Genomic DNA, 13,410 nt, shown 5'->3' on the forward strand with positions numbered 1-13,410 from the left:
TTTCATAGGCATTTTTTTCCAAAACATTGCAATTATACTAGAATAGTAGATGACCGGAAAATAACAATGACTGCAATTCAGATAGGTAATTTAGAGAAAATATGAGGAATTATTATATGCATAATAATTTGGAACACAGTGTATGTGCCAGAAGCGATCACGGCCGCTCCCGTCACATTAACCCCTGGAACACTGTGATCAAACAAGATCACAGCGTTTCGCTGGCATAGAGAAGCATCGCGCAAGGAGGGGGCTCCCTGCATGCTTCCCTGAGACCCTCAGAACAATGCGATGTGATCGCGTTGTTCCGAGGGTATTCTCCATCCTCCTCCCTGCAGGCCCCCGGATCTAATATGGCCGCAGCGTCCTTCCGGGTCCTGCAGGAGCAGGCGCCGGCAAGTCTCCTGCACTGCCTGTCAGATCGCTGATCTGACACAGTGCTGTGCAAAGTGTCAGATCAATGATCTGACACTATATAGTGATGTCCCACCCTGGGACAAAGTAAAAAAGTTTAAAAAAAGATAAAAATTACACTGTGCAAAAATATTTTTTTTAAAATTCCTAAATAAAGAAAAAAAAATTGTTCCAATAAATACATTTCGTTATGTAAATAAAAAACAAACACTAAGTACACATATTTAGTATCGCCGCGTCCGTAACGACCCGACCTATAAAAGTGTTCCACTAATTAGCCCTTTCAGGGAACACCGTAAAAAAATAAAAACGCAAAAAACAATACTTTATCATCAAACCGCCAAACAAAAAGTGGAATAATACACGATCAAAAAGACAGATATAAATAAACATGACACCTCTGAAAATGGTGCCGCAATACAGTACCATCAGCGAAAAAATTAAAAAGTTATAGCTCTCAGAAGCGTATATTAAAAAAATGATATAAATGAGATTTCGCTGTAATGACTGACCCGAATAATAAAACTGCTTTATCAATTTTACCAAACGCGGAACGGTATTAACGCCCCCCCCAGTCCCCCAAAAGAAATTAATGAATTGCTGGTTTTTGTTCATTCTGCCTAACAAAAATCAGAAAAAGCAGTCAAAAAATGTCATGTGCCCGAAAATGGTATCAATAAAACGTCAAGTCGTCCTGCAAAAAACAAGACCTCACATGACTCTGGACCAAAATATGGAAAAATTATAGCTCTCAAAATGTGGTGACGTAAAAAATATTTTTTGCAATTAAAAGCGTCTTTTAGTGTGACAGCTACCAAACAAAAATCCGCTATAAAAACCCGCAATAAATAGTAAAGCAAACCCCCCTTTATCACCCCCTTATTTAGAGAAAAATAATAAAATAAAAAAAATATTTATTTCCATTTTCCCATTAGGGTTAGGGTTGGGGTTAAAGTTAGGGTTAGGGTTGAGGCTAAAGTTAGGGTTAGGGCTAAATTTATGGTTAGGGTTGGGGCTAAAGTTATGGTTAGGGTTTGGGCTAAAGTTAGGGTTAGGGTTGGCGTTAGGGTTTGGATTACATTTACGGTTGGGTTAGGGGTGTGTCAGGGTTAGGGGTGTGGTTAGGGTTATAGTTAGGGTTGGGATTAGGGTTAGGGGTGTGTTGGGGTTAGATATTTGTTGGAGTTGGGATTAGTGTTAGGGGTGTGTTTGGTTTAGGTGTGTGTTTAGGGTTATCGTTAGGGTTAGGGGTGTGTTTGGGTTAGTGGTGTTTTGGGGTTAGGGGTGTGATTAGGGTTGGTATTAGGGTTAGGGGTGTGTTGGGTTAGGATTGGAGTTAGAATTGGGGGGTTTCCCCTGTTTAGGCACATCAGGGGCTCTGCAAACGCAACATGATGTCCGATCTCAATTCCAGCCAATTCTGTGTTGAAAAAGTAAAACGGCGCTCCTTCCCTTCTGAGCTCTGCCGTGCTGTCATGTTGGACGCTGTTCAGACCAGGTCGTTCGACAGACAGCGGTAATTCCGCTTTTGACCACTATGTGCTCATTGGCATCGGCTAGATTTTATCTAGCTGGTCCGGGGTTAATTTACCTGATGCTTGGATTGGAAGCTGGGCCATGCCCATTGCCTTTAAATAGTTCTCCTGAACATTGGGCGTCGCCGATTATAGCTTCTGTCTTGTGCGTTGTTATCTTGGTCTGGAGTGGTGAGCTAGTAGTTGGAGTATCGTTGCTGGTGGTGTATTTCCCTTTGTCTTATTTACTCCTTCTTATATTTGTATTTATTTTGCCCTGCACATTTATAGTGTATTCCTGAGTGACTGCGGCGTGGTGTATATTTTCTGTTATCCTTGTCTGTTCTAACTGTGGGTATTGGTGTATGATCTTTTCACTGGGTGGTGGGTTGTGGTTTCAGCCTAGGGTTGAAACAGGAGGCAGGGCAAGGGTCGAGGCCTAGACATGCACACCATCAGTGTAAACTCTAGGTAGAGGGTCAGTCAGGATTTCCCTAGTCTGAGGGAAATTGCAGGGGCCCGGATTATTAGCTCTTGCCCACCTAGTCTCCCCGTGACATTATAATCGGCTTTTTTTTTTAAAAAAAAAAAAAGAAAAAAAATGGTTTCCTTTTTTTTGTTTTGTCATGGATCCAATTACTTCCATAACCCGCCAGTTGGAGGCGCTGTCCCTACAGGTCACTGAGTTGAGGGGGGCAGTGCAGCAACAGGGACTAGCAGTATCTAATGTGCAAGCTGGAGCGACAGGAAGAGTTGCTGAGCCTAAGTATCCTTTGCCTAAAAAATTTGCTGGGGAACGCAGTAAATTTGTTTCTTTTCGTGAAGCTTGCAAACTATATTTCCGTATGTGCCCGATCTCCTCAGGTAATGAGGCTCAGCGTGTGGGCCTGGTGTTGTCATTGTTAAGTGGGGATCCCCAAGCATGGGCATTATCTTTGCCATCTGATTCTGCTGCATTTGAGTCTGTGGAGAGTTTTTTTCCTTTCTTGGAAATATTTACGACGAGCCAGACAGAATGGCTCTAGCAGAATCTAAGATACACACTATTCGCCAGGGAGAGCGAGTTGCAGAGGATTACTGTTCTGAATTTCATCGCTGGGCGATCGATACTTAGTGGAATGATCCAGCGCTGCGGAGTCAGCTTATTCATGGGGTTTCTGGAAGGATTAAAAAAGCCCTTCTGATGTACGAGAATCCTACTTCTCTAGATTCCGCTATGAGTCTGGTTGTCCGCATTGATCGCCATTTGCGTCAGGGGGAGCATGAGACACCGCCTATGGGAGAGGGTTTAGGTTCACGTGTGGTTGCTGCAGGTGAGCCCACGGAGCCTATGCAAATCGCAGGGGTGTCACATGTGAAGCGTCGAGCCCCTGAGCTCAGGAAGCAGGGAGCCTGTTTTTACTGCGGTAAGACTGGTCATTTTATTAACATCTGTCCTCTACTGTCTAAGAAAAATGCAACGGCGGAAAACTTCTAAGCTCAGAGGGTGTGGAGGAGACCAATCTGAGCTTATGTATATCCTCCATGGTGGTTTCTCAATGCATGCTCCCTGCTAAGGTTATAATCGCTGGCAGTGAGCTGCCAATTACTGTGTTTGTGGATAGTGGTTCAGCCACAAATCTCATTGATGAGGGGTTTGCGCGCACAGCAGGTTTTAGGATTGAAAAATTGCCTCATCCTATCCACGTGGTCACCATCAATGCTGCTCCTCTCTCACAGGGGGAGATTACTGAGTTTGTGGCTGAGGTGAAACTCCACATTGGGGTTCTACATTCCGAGCAGGTTACATGTAAGGTGCTCAGGAATCTTCCTGCTCAGGTGGTTTGGGGTTTTCCATGGTTGTCTATGCACAACGCGGTAATTGACTGGAAAACTCAGGATATAATTCAGTGGAGCGAATTCTGCCAGGAGAATTGCCTGGCCACATGTGTGTCTGCTGTGACTTCAAGTGTTCCGGAGTCACTTCTGGATTTTGTGGATGTGTTCTCTGAGAAGGGTTGTTCAGAGTTGCCGCCACATCGCCCCTATGACTGTACTATCAGATTTAAACCAGGGGCCAAATTGCCTAAAGCAAGGATGTTTAACTTCTCCGGTCCGGAGAGACAAGCATTAAAGGATTACATTGCTGAAAGTTTGAGCAAAGGGCACATCAGGCCTTCATCCTCACCTGTGGCAGCAGGGTTCTTCTTCGTGAAGAAGAAAGATGGCGGATTACGCCCGTGTTTGGATTTCAGGGAATTGAACCAGATTACGGTTCGTGATCCATACCCTATGCCACTGATACCAGATTTGTTCAACCAGGTGGCAGGTGCTAAGTGGTTTACCAAGCTTGACCTCAGGGGGGCGTACAACCTCATAAGAGTCCGTCAAGGTGATGAGTGGAAGACGGCTTTTAATACCCCTGAGAGTCATTTTGAAAATTTGGTGATGCCATTTGGGTTGACTAACGCACCTGCAGTATTCCAACATTTCATTAATGTGTTTTCGCATGTTTTGGGGAAATTCGTTATCGTGTACCTAGATGACATTCTCATATATTCTTGTGACCGTGATACTCATTTAGATCATGTCAGGCAGGTGTTACAGCTTCTCAGAGAGGATAAGCTGTATGCTAAACTTGAGAAATGTGTATTTTCTGTTCAAGAGTTGCCTTTCTTGGGTTATATTGTGTCTGCTTCTGGTTTTAAAATGGACGCCGCTAAGGTGCAAGCGGTGCTGCATTGGGAACGGCCTGATAATCTGAAAGCACTTCAGAGGTTCCTTGGGTTTTCTAACTACTATAGGAAATTTATCAAGGATTTTTCCATCATTGCTAAACCGCTAACTGACATGACTAAAAAGGGTACCAATTTCTCCGTTTGGCCTGAGGCTGCTGTGCGCGCATTTGAATTTCTTAAGAACAGTTTTGTTTCAGCCCCCATTCTTGTGCAGCCAGATGTATCAAAACCTTTTGTTGTGGAAGTCTATGCATCTGAGGTTGGTGTGGGGGCAGTACTATCACAAGGCTCATCTTTGAGTGATTTGCGTCCATGCGCCTATTTCTCCAAGAAACTGTCGTCCGCCGAACGTAACTACGATATCGGCAACAGGGAGTTGTTGGCAATCAAGTTGGCCTTTGAGGAATGGCGACACTTCTTGGAGGGGTCGGTACAACAGGTTTATGTTATTACCGATCATAAGAATCTGCTGTATTTGGAGTCAGCCAAGCATCTGTCCCCCAGGCAGGCTCGCTGGGCATTGTTTTTCACGCGGTTCAACTTTGTTGTCACTTACAGACCGGGGTCTAAAAACACTAACGCGGATGCACTGTCCAGGTGTTTTCCGGGGGGAGAACCTCGGGAGGATCCAGTACCCATCCTCCAAAAGGTTGTTGTGGTTTTGGCTCTCACTACCAAGGTTGAGGCTGAGATTGCTGAGGCTCAGGAGGAGGTACCATCTGAGCTTCCCATCAACAAATCTTTTGTACCGCTTCATCTCCGCTTAAAGGTTTTGGCGGAGCATCATGATGCTGTCCTGGCTGGCCACCCAGGGGTTAGAGGTACCTTGGAGTTGGTGTCATGTCGGTTTTGGTGGCCCAAGATCCGACAGGACGTGGTCTCATACGTGTCAGCTTGTACCACATGCGCTAGGGCTAAGGCGCCCCGCTCCCGTCCTGTTGGCACACTACTTCCTCTTGAGGTACCTAGTAAGCCTTGGACGGAAATCTCCATGGATTTCATCACTGATTTGCCCTCCTCAGCTGGGAACACGGTCATCTTGGTGATTGTTGATCGGTTTTCAAAAATGTCGCACTTTGTGTCTTTGCCTTCGTTGCCTAACGCTAAGACTCTGGCTCAGGTATTTGTGCAGGAGGTGGTCAGACTTCATGGGGTTCCGTGTGACATCGTGTCTGATAGGGGTACTCAGTTTGTGGCAAAATTTTGGAAAGCATTTTGCTCACGGCTGGGGATCAAGTTGTCTCATTCTTCGGCGTTTCATCCTCAGTCAAATGGTCAGACTGAGCGTATGAACCAAAATTTGGAACAGTACTTACGCTGCTTTGTCTCTGATAACCAGGAGGAGTGGTCTACCTTTCTTCCTTTGGCTGAGTTTGCCATCAATAATCACCACCAGGAGTCATCTGGGGAGTCTCCGTTTTTTTGTGTTTACGGGCTACATCCTCAATTTTGTACTTTGAGTCAGAGGGGCTCTTCCGGCGTTCCGGAGGAGGACCAATTAGGAGCACAATTGTCATCAGTCTGGAGGAGAGTTAAACAGCACCTGTTGAGTGTGGGTGCTAGGTGCAAACGTGTGGCTGACTGTAGGCGTGTGCCAGGTCCGGACCTGAGTGTGGATGACTGGGTGTGGTTATCCACAAAAACATAAGACTCAAAATACCATCCCTTAAATTGGGTCCACGGTTTATTGGTCCATTTAGGGTCACCGCCGTCATTAACCCAGTAGCGTACCGATTGGAGCTTCCTACGGTGTATAAGATACACAACGTGTTCCACAGGTCTCTTTTAAAGAAGGTGGAGGGTTCTGTGGACGCAGCGCTTATGCCACCTCCAGTCTTGGTGGATGGTAATTTGGAATTTGAAGTCTCCAAGGTGGTTGACTCTCGTGTAGTGCGCCTCACTTTACAGTACTTGGTACACTGGCGTGGTTATGGGCCTGATGAGAGGTCCTGGGTACCTGCCTCAGACATTCATGCGGATCGGCTGGTCAGGTTTTTTCACCGTCGCCATCCGGACAAGCCGGGTCCTATAAGCCGTGAGGGCCCTGGGGTCCCTCGTAGATGGCGGGGTACTGTCATGTCGGAGGCTGTTCAGACCAGGTCGTTCGACAGACAGCGGTAATTCTGCTTTTGACCACTTTGTGCTCATTGGCGTCGGCTAGATTTTATCTAGCTGGTCCGGGGTTAATTTACCTGATGCTCGGATTGGAAGCTGGGCCATGCCCATTGCCTTTAAATAGTTCTCCTGAATATTGGGCGTCACCGATTATAGCTTCTGTCTTGTGCGTTGTTATCTCGGTCCGGAGTGGTGAGCTAGTAGTTGGAGTATCGTTGCTGGTGGTGTATTTCCCTTTGTCTTATTTACTCCTTCCTATATTTGTATTTATTTTGCCCTGCGCATTTATAGTGTATTCCTGAGTGACTGCGGCGTGGTGTATATTTTCCGTTAATATTTGTGGGTATTGGTGTATGATCTTTTCACTGGGTGGTGTGCGGTGGTTTCAGCCTAGGGTTGAAACAGGAGACAGGGCGAGGGTCGAGGCCTAGACATGCACACCATCAGTGTAAACTCTAGGTAGAGGGTCAGTCAGGATTTCCCTAGTCTGAGGGAAATTGCAGGGGCCCGGGTTATTAGCTCTTGCCCACCTAGTCTCCCCGTGACACGTGCGCCCAAACAGTGGTTTATCCCCACATATGGGGCATCAGCGTACTCAGAACAAATTGGACAACAACTTTTGCGGTCCAATTTCTCCTGTTACCCCTGGGAAAACAAACATTTTGGGGCTAAAAAATAATTTTTGTGGGAAAAAAATGATTTTATATTTTCATGGTCCTGCGTTATAAACTTTAGTGAAACGCTTGGAGGTTCAAAAATCTCACAACAAATCTAGATAAGTTCCTTGGGTGGGTCTGGTTTCCAAAATGGGGTCACTGGTGGGGGGTTTCTACTGTTTAGGCCCATCAGTGGCTCTGCAAACGCAACGTGATGCCCACAGACCATTTCATGAAAGTCTGCATTCCAAAACGTCACTTCTTCCCTTCCGAGTCCCGACGTGTGCCCAAACAGTAGTTTTCTTCCAGATATGAGGTATCAGCATGCCCAGGACAAATTGGACAACAACTTTGGGTCCAATTTCACGGCTCTGTGTTATAAACTGTAGTGAAACACTTAGGGGTTCAATGTTCTCACAACGCATCTAGATAAGTTCCTTAGGTGGTCTAGTTTCCAAAATGAGGTCACTTTTGGGGGGGGTTTCCACTGTTTAGGCACATCAGGGGCTCTCCAGATGCAACATGGCGTCCACTAATTATTCCAGCAAATTTTGCATTTAAAAATTCAAATAGCGCTCCTTCCCTTCTGAGCCCTGCCTCGCCCCCATACAGTAGTTTTCCCCCACATATGTGGTATCGGCGTGTTCAAGATAAATTGGACAACACATTTTGGGGACCATTTTCTCCTGTTCCTCTTGTGAAAATAAAAAAAAATATAAAGTAAAATTTTTGTGAAAAAAAGTTTTATCTTTACTGCGATGCAAAAGTTATATTGTTTTTATGTTTTGCTAGTCTTGCACAATAAAAACACTTTTTTTCCCCCAAATTTTTTTGTTTAAAGAGCTGTAATTTTTATTGGTACCATTTTGGTACTGGAGTTGCATTTTTATGGAAATCACCATATGAGATAATTAACACGATAACTTTATACAGTAGATCAATTTGTTATATGGGGGATGATGGTGGCAATAACAAAAATATGTATTTTCTTTGTTTTAAAGCCATACAATGTTTCATTTTTTAACATAGTTTATCAATGGCTGATATAGCCCCCTACCTGTGACTATTAAATGTCCTACTCTCAATTTACCACAGCATCTAAAGGTCAATCAGTCAGAATGGGTGCTCAGTCTTGTTCTTCCCTATGCCATGAACGTACAGAGCTTTGTTCTAGGGCAGGGGTGGGGAATCTTTTTTCTGCTAAGGGCCATTTGGATATTTTTTCCATCCTTCGAGGGCCGTACAAACTCCGCCCACAAAGTGCATCCTGACTCTGGCACTGGCTTCAGGAAGCAATCTTTCATTGCATGCCCTTCAGGCTACGTGCACACGTTATATATACTCAAAGGAGAAAAGAATCCAGAGCAGTGATTTTTCATACAAACTTTAATTTCCATATATAGTACAAAAATATATAAATCACAAATTACCTTAATTGATGACTGAGACACAGGATGAGTGCCCGTAAAATGCTGATATAGCCCCCATCCCCACATTCCCCCAGATGTAACTGCCGATGTATGGGCATGCCAGAAAACCACTGCATCCACCCCCTATCCCATAAGTATGAGAACCAGGGAGAGCGCAATGGAATAATAGGTAAGGGCAAAACAAGGGCCACAGTGTGCCAAGCCTAGAAAAAGACACCTAATATATCCAACATAAGTATCCCACAAAAGTCCCAAATGGGATTCTATAATAGCGCCATTAAGTATGGTGGTTGGAGAAGGTGCTACACTTACCAATACAGGGAGGCAGAGTGGGGAGACAGTCGGGAGATGACCTATGTGCACACGTTGCGGTTTTTACCGCGGAACCGCAGCGTTTCTGCAGCTGCGGGTCCGCAGCAGTTTCCATTGCATTTACAGTTACATGTAAACCTATGGAAAACGCAATCCGCTGTGCACAGATTCTGCACACACAGGAATGCATTGATCCGCTTACTTCCCGCATGGGGCTATGCCCACGATGCGGGAAGTAAGCGGATCATGTGCAGATGGTACCCTGGGTGGAGGAGAGGAGACTCTCCTCCAGGCCCTGGGAACCATATTTGTGTAAAAAAAAAAAGAATTAAAATAAAAAATAATTATATACTCACCTCTCAGCGCTGCACGCGGCCGTCCGGTCGCAGGGTTGCTGTGTGAGCAGGACCTGCAATGACGTCGCGGTCACATGACCGTGACGTCACGAAGGTCCTTCTCGCACAGCATCTTTGGAACCGGACCGCCGCGTGCAGCGCCGAGCAGATCGGGACGTCAGAGGGTGAGTATATAACCATTTTTTAATTATTTTTAACATTACTATTGATGCTGCATATTGCTGCATATGTAGCATCAATAGTAGGAGTAAACCCGCAGTGGAAACCGCAAGACAAACCGCGATAAATCTGCAGGGACATCCGCAGCAGTTTTGCCCTGCAGATTTATCAAATCCGTGGCGGGAGAACCCGCAGAGGACCCTCCCTACGTGTGCGCATAGCCTCAGTGTTCAGTAGTGAACACTGCATGTGTGTGCTAACAGAGCAAGAAGAAATTAATGAGCTGGTTGTAATCAAAATACACTTTCCTGCCCAAGAATGCGGTCCCTGAGAATCTGCTCAGGGGCCTGATAAAAGGTGATCGAGAGCCGTAAATGGCCCGGGGCCTGAGCTTCCCCACCCCTGTTCTAAGGCCTAGGCTCAAGCATCATACTGTTCTGGGCGGGAAAAGGTTTAAGATGCTTCCTTCCTAAAAATCTAAGGAGCTGTGTGAACGTAAGGATGTCTTGTCGAACCTGTTTACTGCATTTGTATAAAGTCATTTTTTTCTTGCTCTATACCACCTTTTTCTGTGATGATTGCTTCTGCCACATTATTATATTAAGTTCTCAGAAGAGTATAAATGGCAATGTCACCTGAGGTATTTTCTAAATTTCCTTAGGATCAAGTCCACTGGATAACATTACTGAGGATGTTACTCATCCATGCAACCCAAATCCATGTCCTGCTAATCACCTGTGTGAGGTCAACAGAAAAGAATGTTTTCTTGAAGAACCGTGTCTTCCATATGTTTGCACTAAAGGTAATAAATAAACTTAATTAAAAGGTACATCCTGCCAGCAATCAAATTGAAATAAAAATAAAGTATTTACATCTGTTCTGCACATTATGTTGTAAGTAAAAGTGAGTGTACTTGTTACTGTTCTTCACACCACCGATGGACCATGGACTCAACCAGGTGAGGAGCATCCACTTTACTGAGTAACTACTCTAACTCATTCTCTTTAATCCATTGTGTTAATGACATAGTAATTTATGCATCATATAATTAAATAGGTTGATAATAGTAGAATGATTAAGTCCTTTTTTATTTTGCCTCATAAAATGCCTTTTATATTTTTTACATCTTCATTGCTGTTTATGTTCTTATTTTTCTGGAGGACTACTTGGTATATTTTTTTAGACATTATTTTAGACATTATTTTTGAATTAATATTTTAGTTCATGATTTTTTTAAATGGAGGAATTCAAGAAAATTTTTTTTTTACTGTTTACTATTTAAACTTATAAGTATGTCATGCAAAACAAATTTAATTTAAAAAAAATAAAGTTTATTAATACATAGAATCAAAACATACACTTAAATAAAATGCGCATTTCTTCCTCATCAAAGCCTCTAGTGAAACCCTCATTGGGTCCATCCTTAATGCTGTGGGGGTCTGTATTTATTTGGTATTATGTTTATTCAGTTTTCTGCATAATATCCCTTTGTCTCTTGATGTACCACTGCTCCTCATGTGACCTTTTGACTAATCTATTGGAGGTTGTTCTACATATTTATATTCATCCATTTTTTCTATTACCTTTTCACTGTCTACATCTGTTATGTATTGATTTATTTGATTTATTTATTAATGAGCACGTCATTTATTTTACACTTTCTTGTTTTCATATATTTGTACATTACATTAAGGATATCACACTATTGTTCTGAAACAAATATATTTTCTCTTGCACAAGTCCCTTTAGACCTGAATACTATTCAATAATGCAATAAATCAGAGTACCGGTAATTGATTTTTTACTACCCTTTATCACCATGTTATTATGTTGTTCCTAGATTCACTTCATCCCCACATCATGTGTTTTTAAGATATTTATTTGTGTAGTCTCTTTTCCCTTGAATATTTTATTTAAGTGTATGTTTTGATTCTATGTATTAGTACACTTTTGAATTGGTTTTCATTAAATGCTTGTTGCATGTCATACTTAGAGGCTTAAATATTGTTTCCTATGGGCACACAACTGTATCATTACTTACATATTTATGTATTTTTGTTTACTCCCTACTATATTAGACAAAAAAAGCTTTATTTTGCATTCCATTAGAAATTTGGGGAGACCTAATATGTGTATGTTATTAACATGAATTTCCTGGTCATCCTGCCCATCAGCACAGAAACAACGAGGTTATTTTCTCTGCTACTGGTGACAGGGTGATTGATCGCCTGGGTTTTGGTTTGCGAAGGACCTGTACTCGTATCAGCTTAGTAAGACCTGGTGTCTTCCATCTTGGAGTGACTGTGCTTAGTCATTAGGGTACTATGTCCTTTTGGTCCTTCATCTGCTTTGTTCTATTTTTCCCCTCCAACAGTATACATGGCATTTGCAAATACAGAACATGACTTCTTGGATGGAGTGGTATTGATCTCAGAGAAGTGTGATTTTTTAAAATATAGCGACAAAGTTTTCACACACATGCCTTCTTTAGCTCTTCTTGAAATGTAGGAGTTACCTTCAGAATGCCTCAGACTGGGCCGCTCCCATGTCTAAGGCAGTAAAATAATTTATTAAGAAAGTGGTGGTTAAGTCTGTACATGAATTTAGACCAAAAAAAAGACTCCAGTTAGTGGCAGGTGAAAATAATTTTTGCGACTGATTTTGCGCCCTTCGGGCACGCCCTGTGATTACGAACCACGCAATGGGGTGTAGCCATGCAGCAGACTGACCTCGTAATGGGGTGCACCCATGCACCAGACTGGCGTATGTGCAGATTAATAGCAAACATACATACCTGGTGTACCTCTCCTGCCACTCCTACCTTGTGTATGAAAAAGCTCTGTAGTTAATACTGTTCGGGTAGAGCTATCCAATAGCGCTATCCATGGAGAAAGTGAATGGGTAGAGCTATCCCATAACCCTTTTCCTAAAAGAAATGAACGGGTAGAGCTATCCAATAACGCTATTCCTCAATGTTCCTGAGCGTAAGTTATTTCACATGGTTGAACACACTTGGGATCTGCCCCAAGGCCCTGCCCATGCCCAATGTTTGGTCCATAGACTGCGGAGTTAGTCCCGCTTTTGTGTACAACATTTTTGGCTTTTACAATTGTTAAAAAGCTTAACAAAAGACTTCTTTGTACACACAGTTGACAGTAAACCATTTGTCAACGTTAGGAATAAGTTTACTTTGCATCTGTGTCTCAAATATTTTGACCCTTATTTGTTGGCTTTTCCTTCCCCTGGAGAAGGCCACATATAACTGTCCCTGTGAAAACACTGGGAGAGGCAAATAAATTCCTACAATATCCAAGGACTGTCCCTGAAATTTATTGATGGTCATTGCAAAAGCCAACATGACAGGAAACTGACGCCTTTGCATCTGGACTGGCAAGTTTTTATCTTTGGAAATCAGGTAAATTCGTGGAATAAGAACTGTCTGAACCTTTGCTTTTCCATTTAACCCCTTCACCCCAAGGGTGGTTTGCACGTTATTGACCGGGCCAATTTTTACAATTCTGACCACTGTCCCTTTATGAGGTTATAACTCTGGAACGCTTCAATGGATCTTGGCGATTCTGACACTGTTTTCTCGTGACATATTGTACTTCATGATAGTGGTAAAATGTCTTCGATATAACTTGCACTTATTTGTGAAAAAAACGAATATTTGGCAAAAATTTAGAAAATTTTGCAATTTTCCAAATTTGAATTTTTATGCCCTTAAATCACAGACA

At 43.1% G+C, this 13,410-nt stretch overlaps 1 protein-coding gene across 6 annotated transcripts in view; it reads left to right on the forward strand.

Moving 5' to 3' along the window:
• The window catches only part of RECK (reversion inducing cysteine rich protein with kazal motifs), a 1,181,658-nt gene that overhangs the window by 804,442 nt on the left and 363,806 nt on the right, over nt 1–13,410 (forward strand). For all 6 annotated transcript variants that reach the window (XM_077269439.1, XM_077269433.1, XM_077269437.1 and 3 more), the window contains one exon: nt 10,335–10,475. In XM_077269439.1, the coding sequence (XP_077125554.1) occupies nt 10,335–10,475 (141 nt within the window). The remainder of the gene's footprint in view (nt 1–10,334; nt 10,476–13,410) is intronic.

Source organism: Ranitomeya variabilis, chromosome 6 (genome assembly GCF_051348905.1).
Source record: "Ranitomeya variabilis isolate aRanVar5 chromosome 6, aRanVar5.hap1, whole genome shotgun sequence".
In the NCBI taxonomy this organism is placed as follows: Eukaryota; Metazoa; Chordata; class Amphibia; order Anura; family Dendrobatidae; genus Ranitomeya; species Ranitomeya variabilis.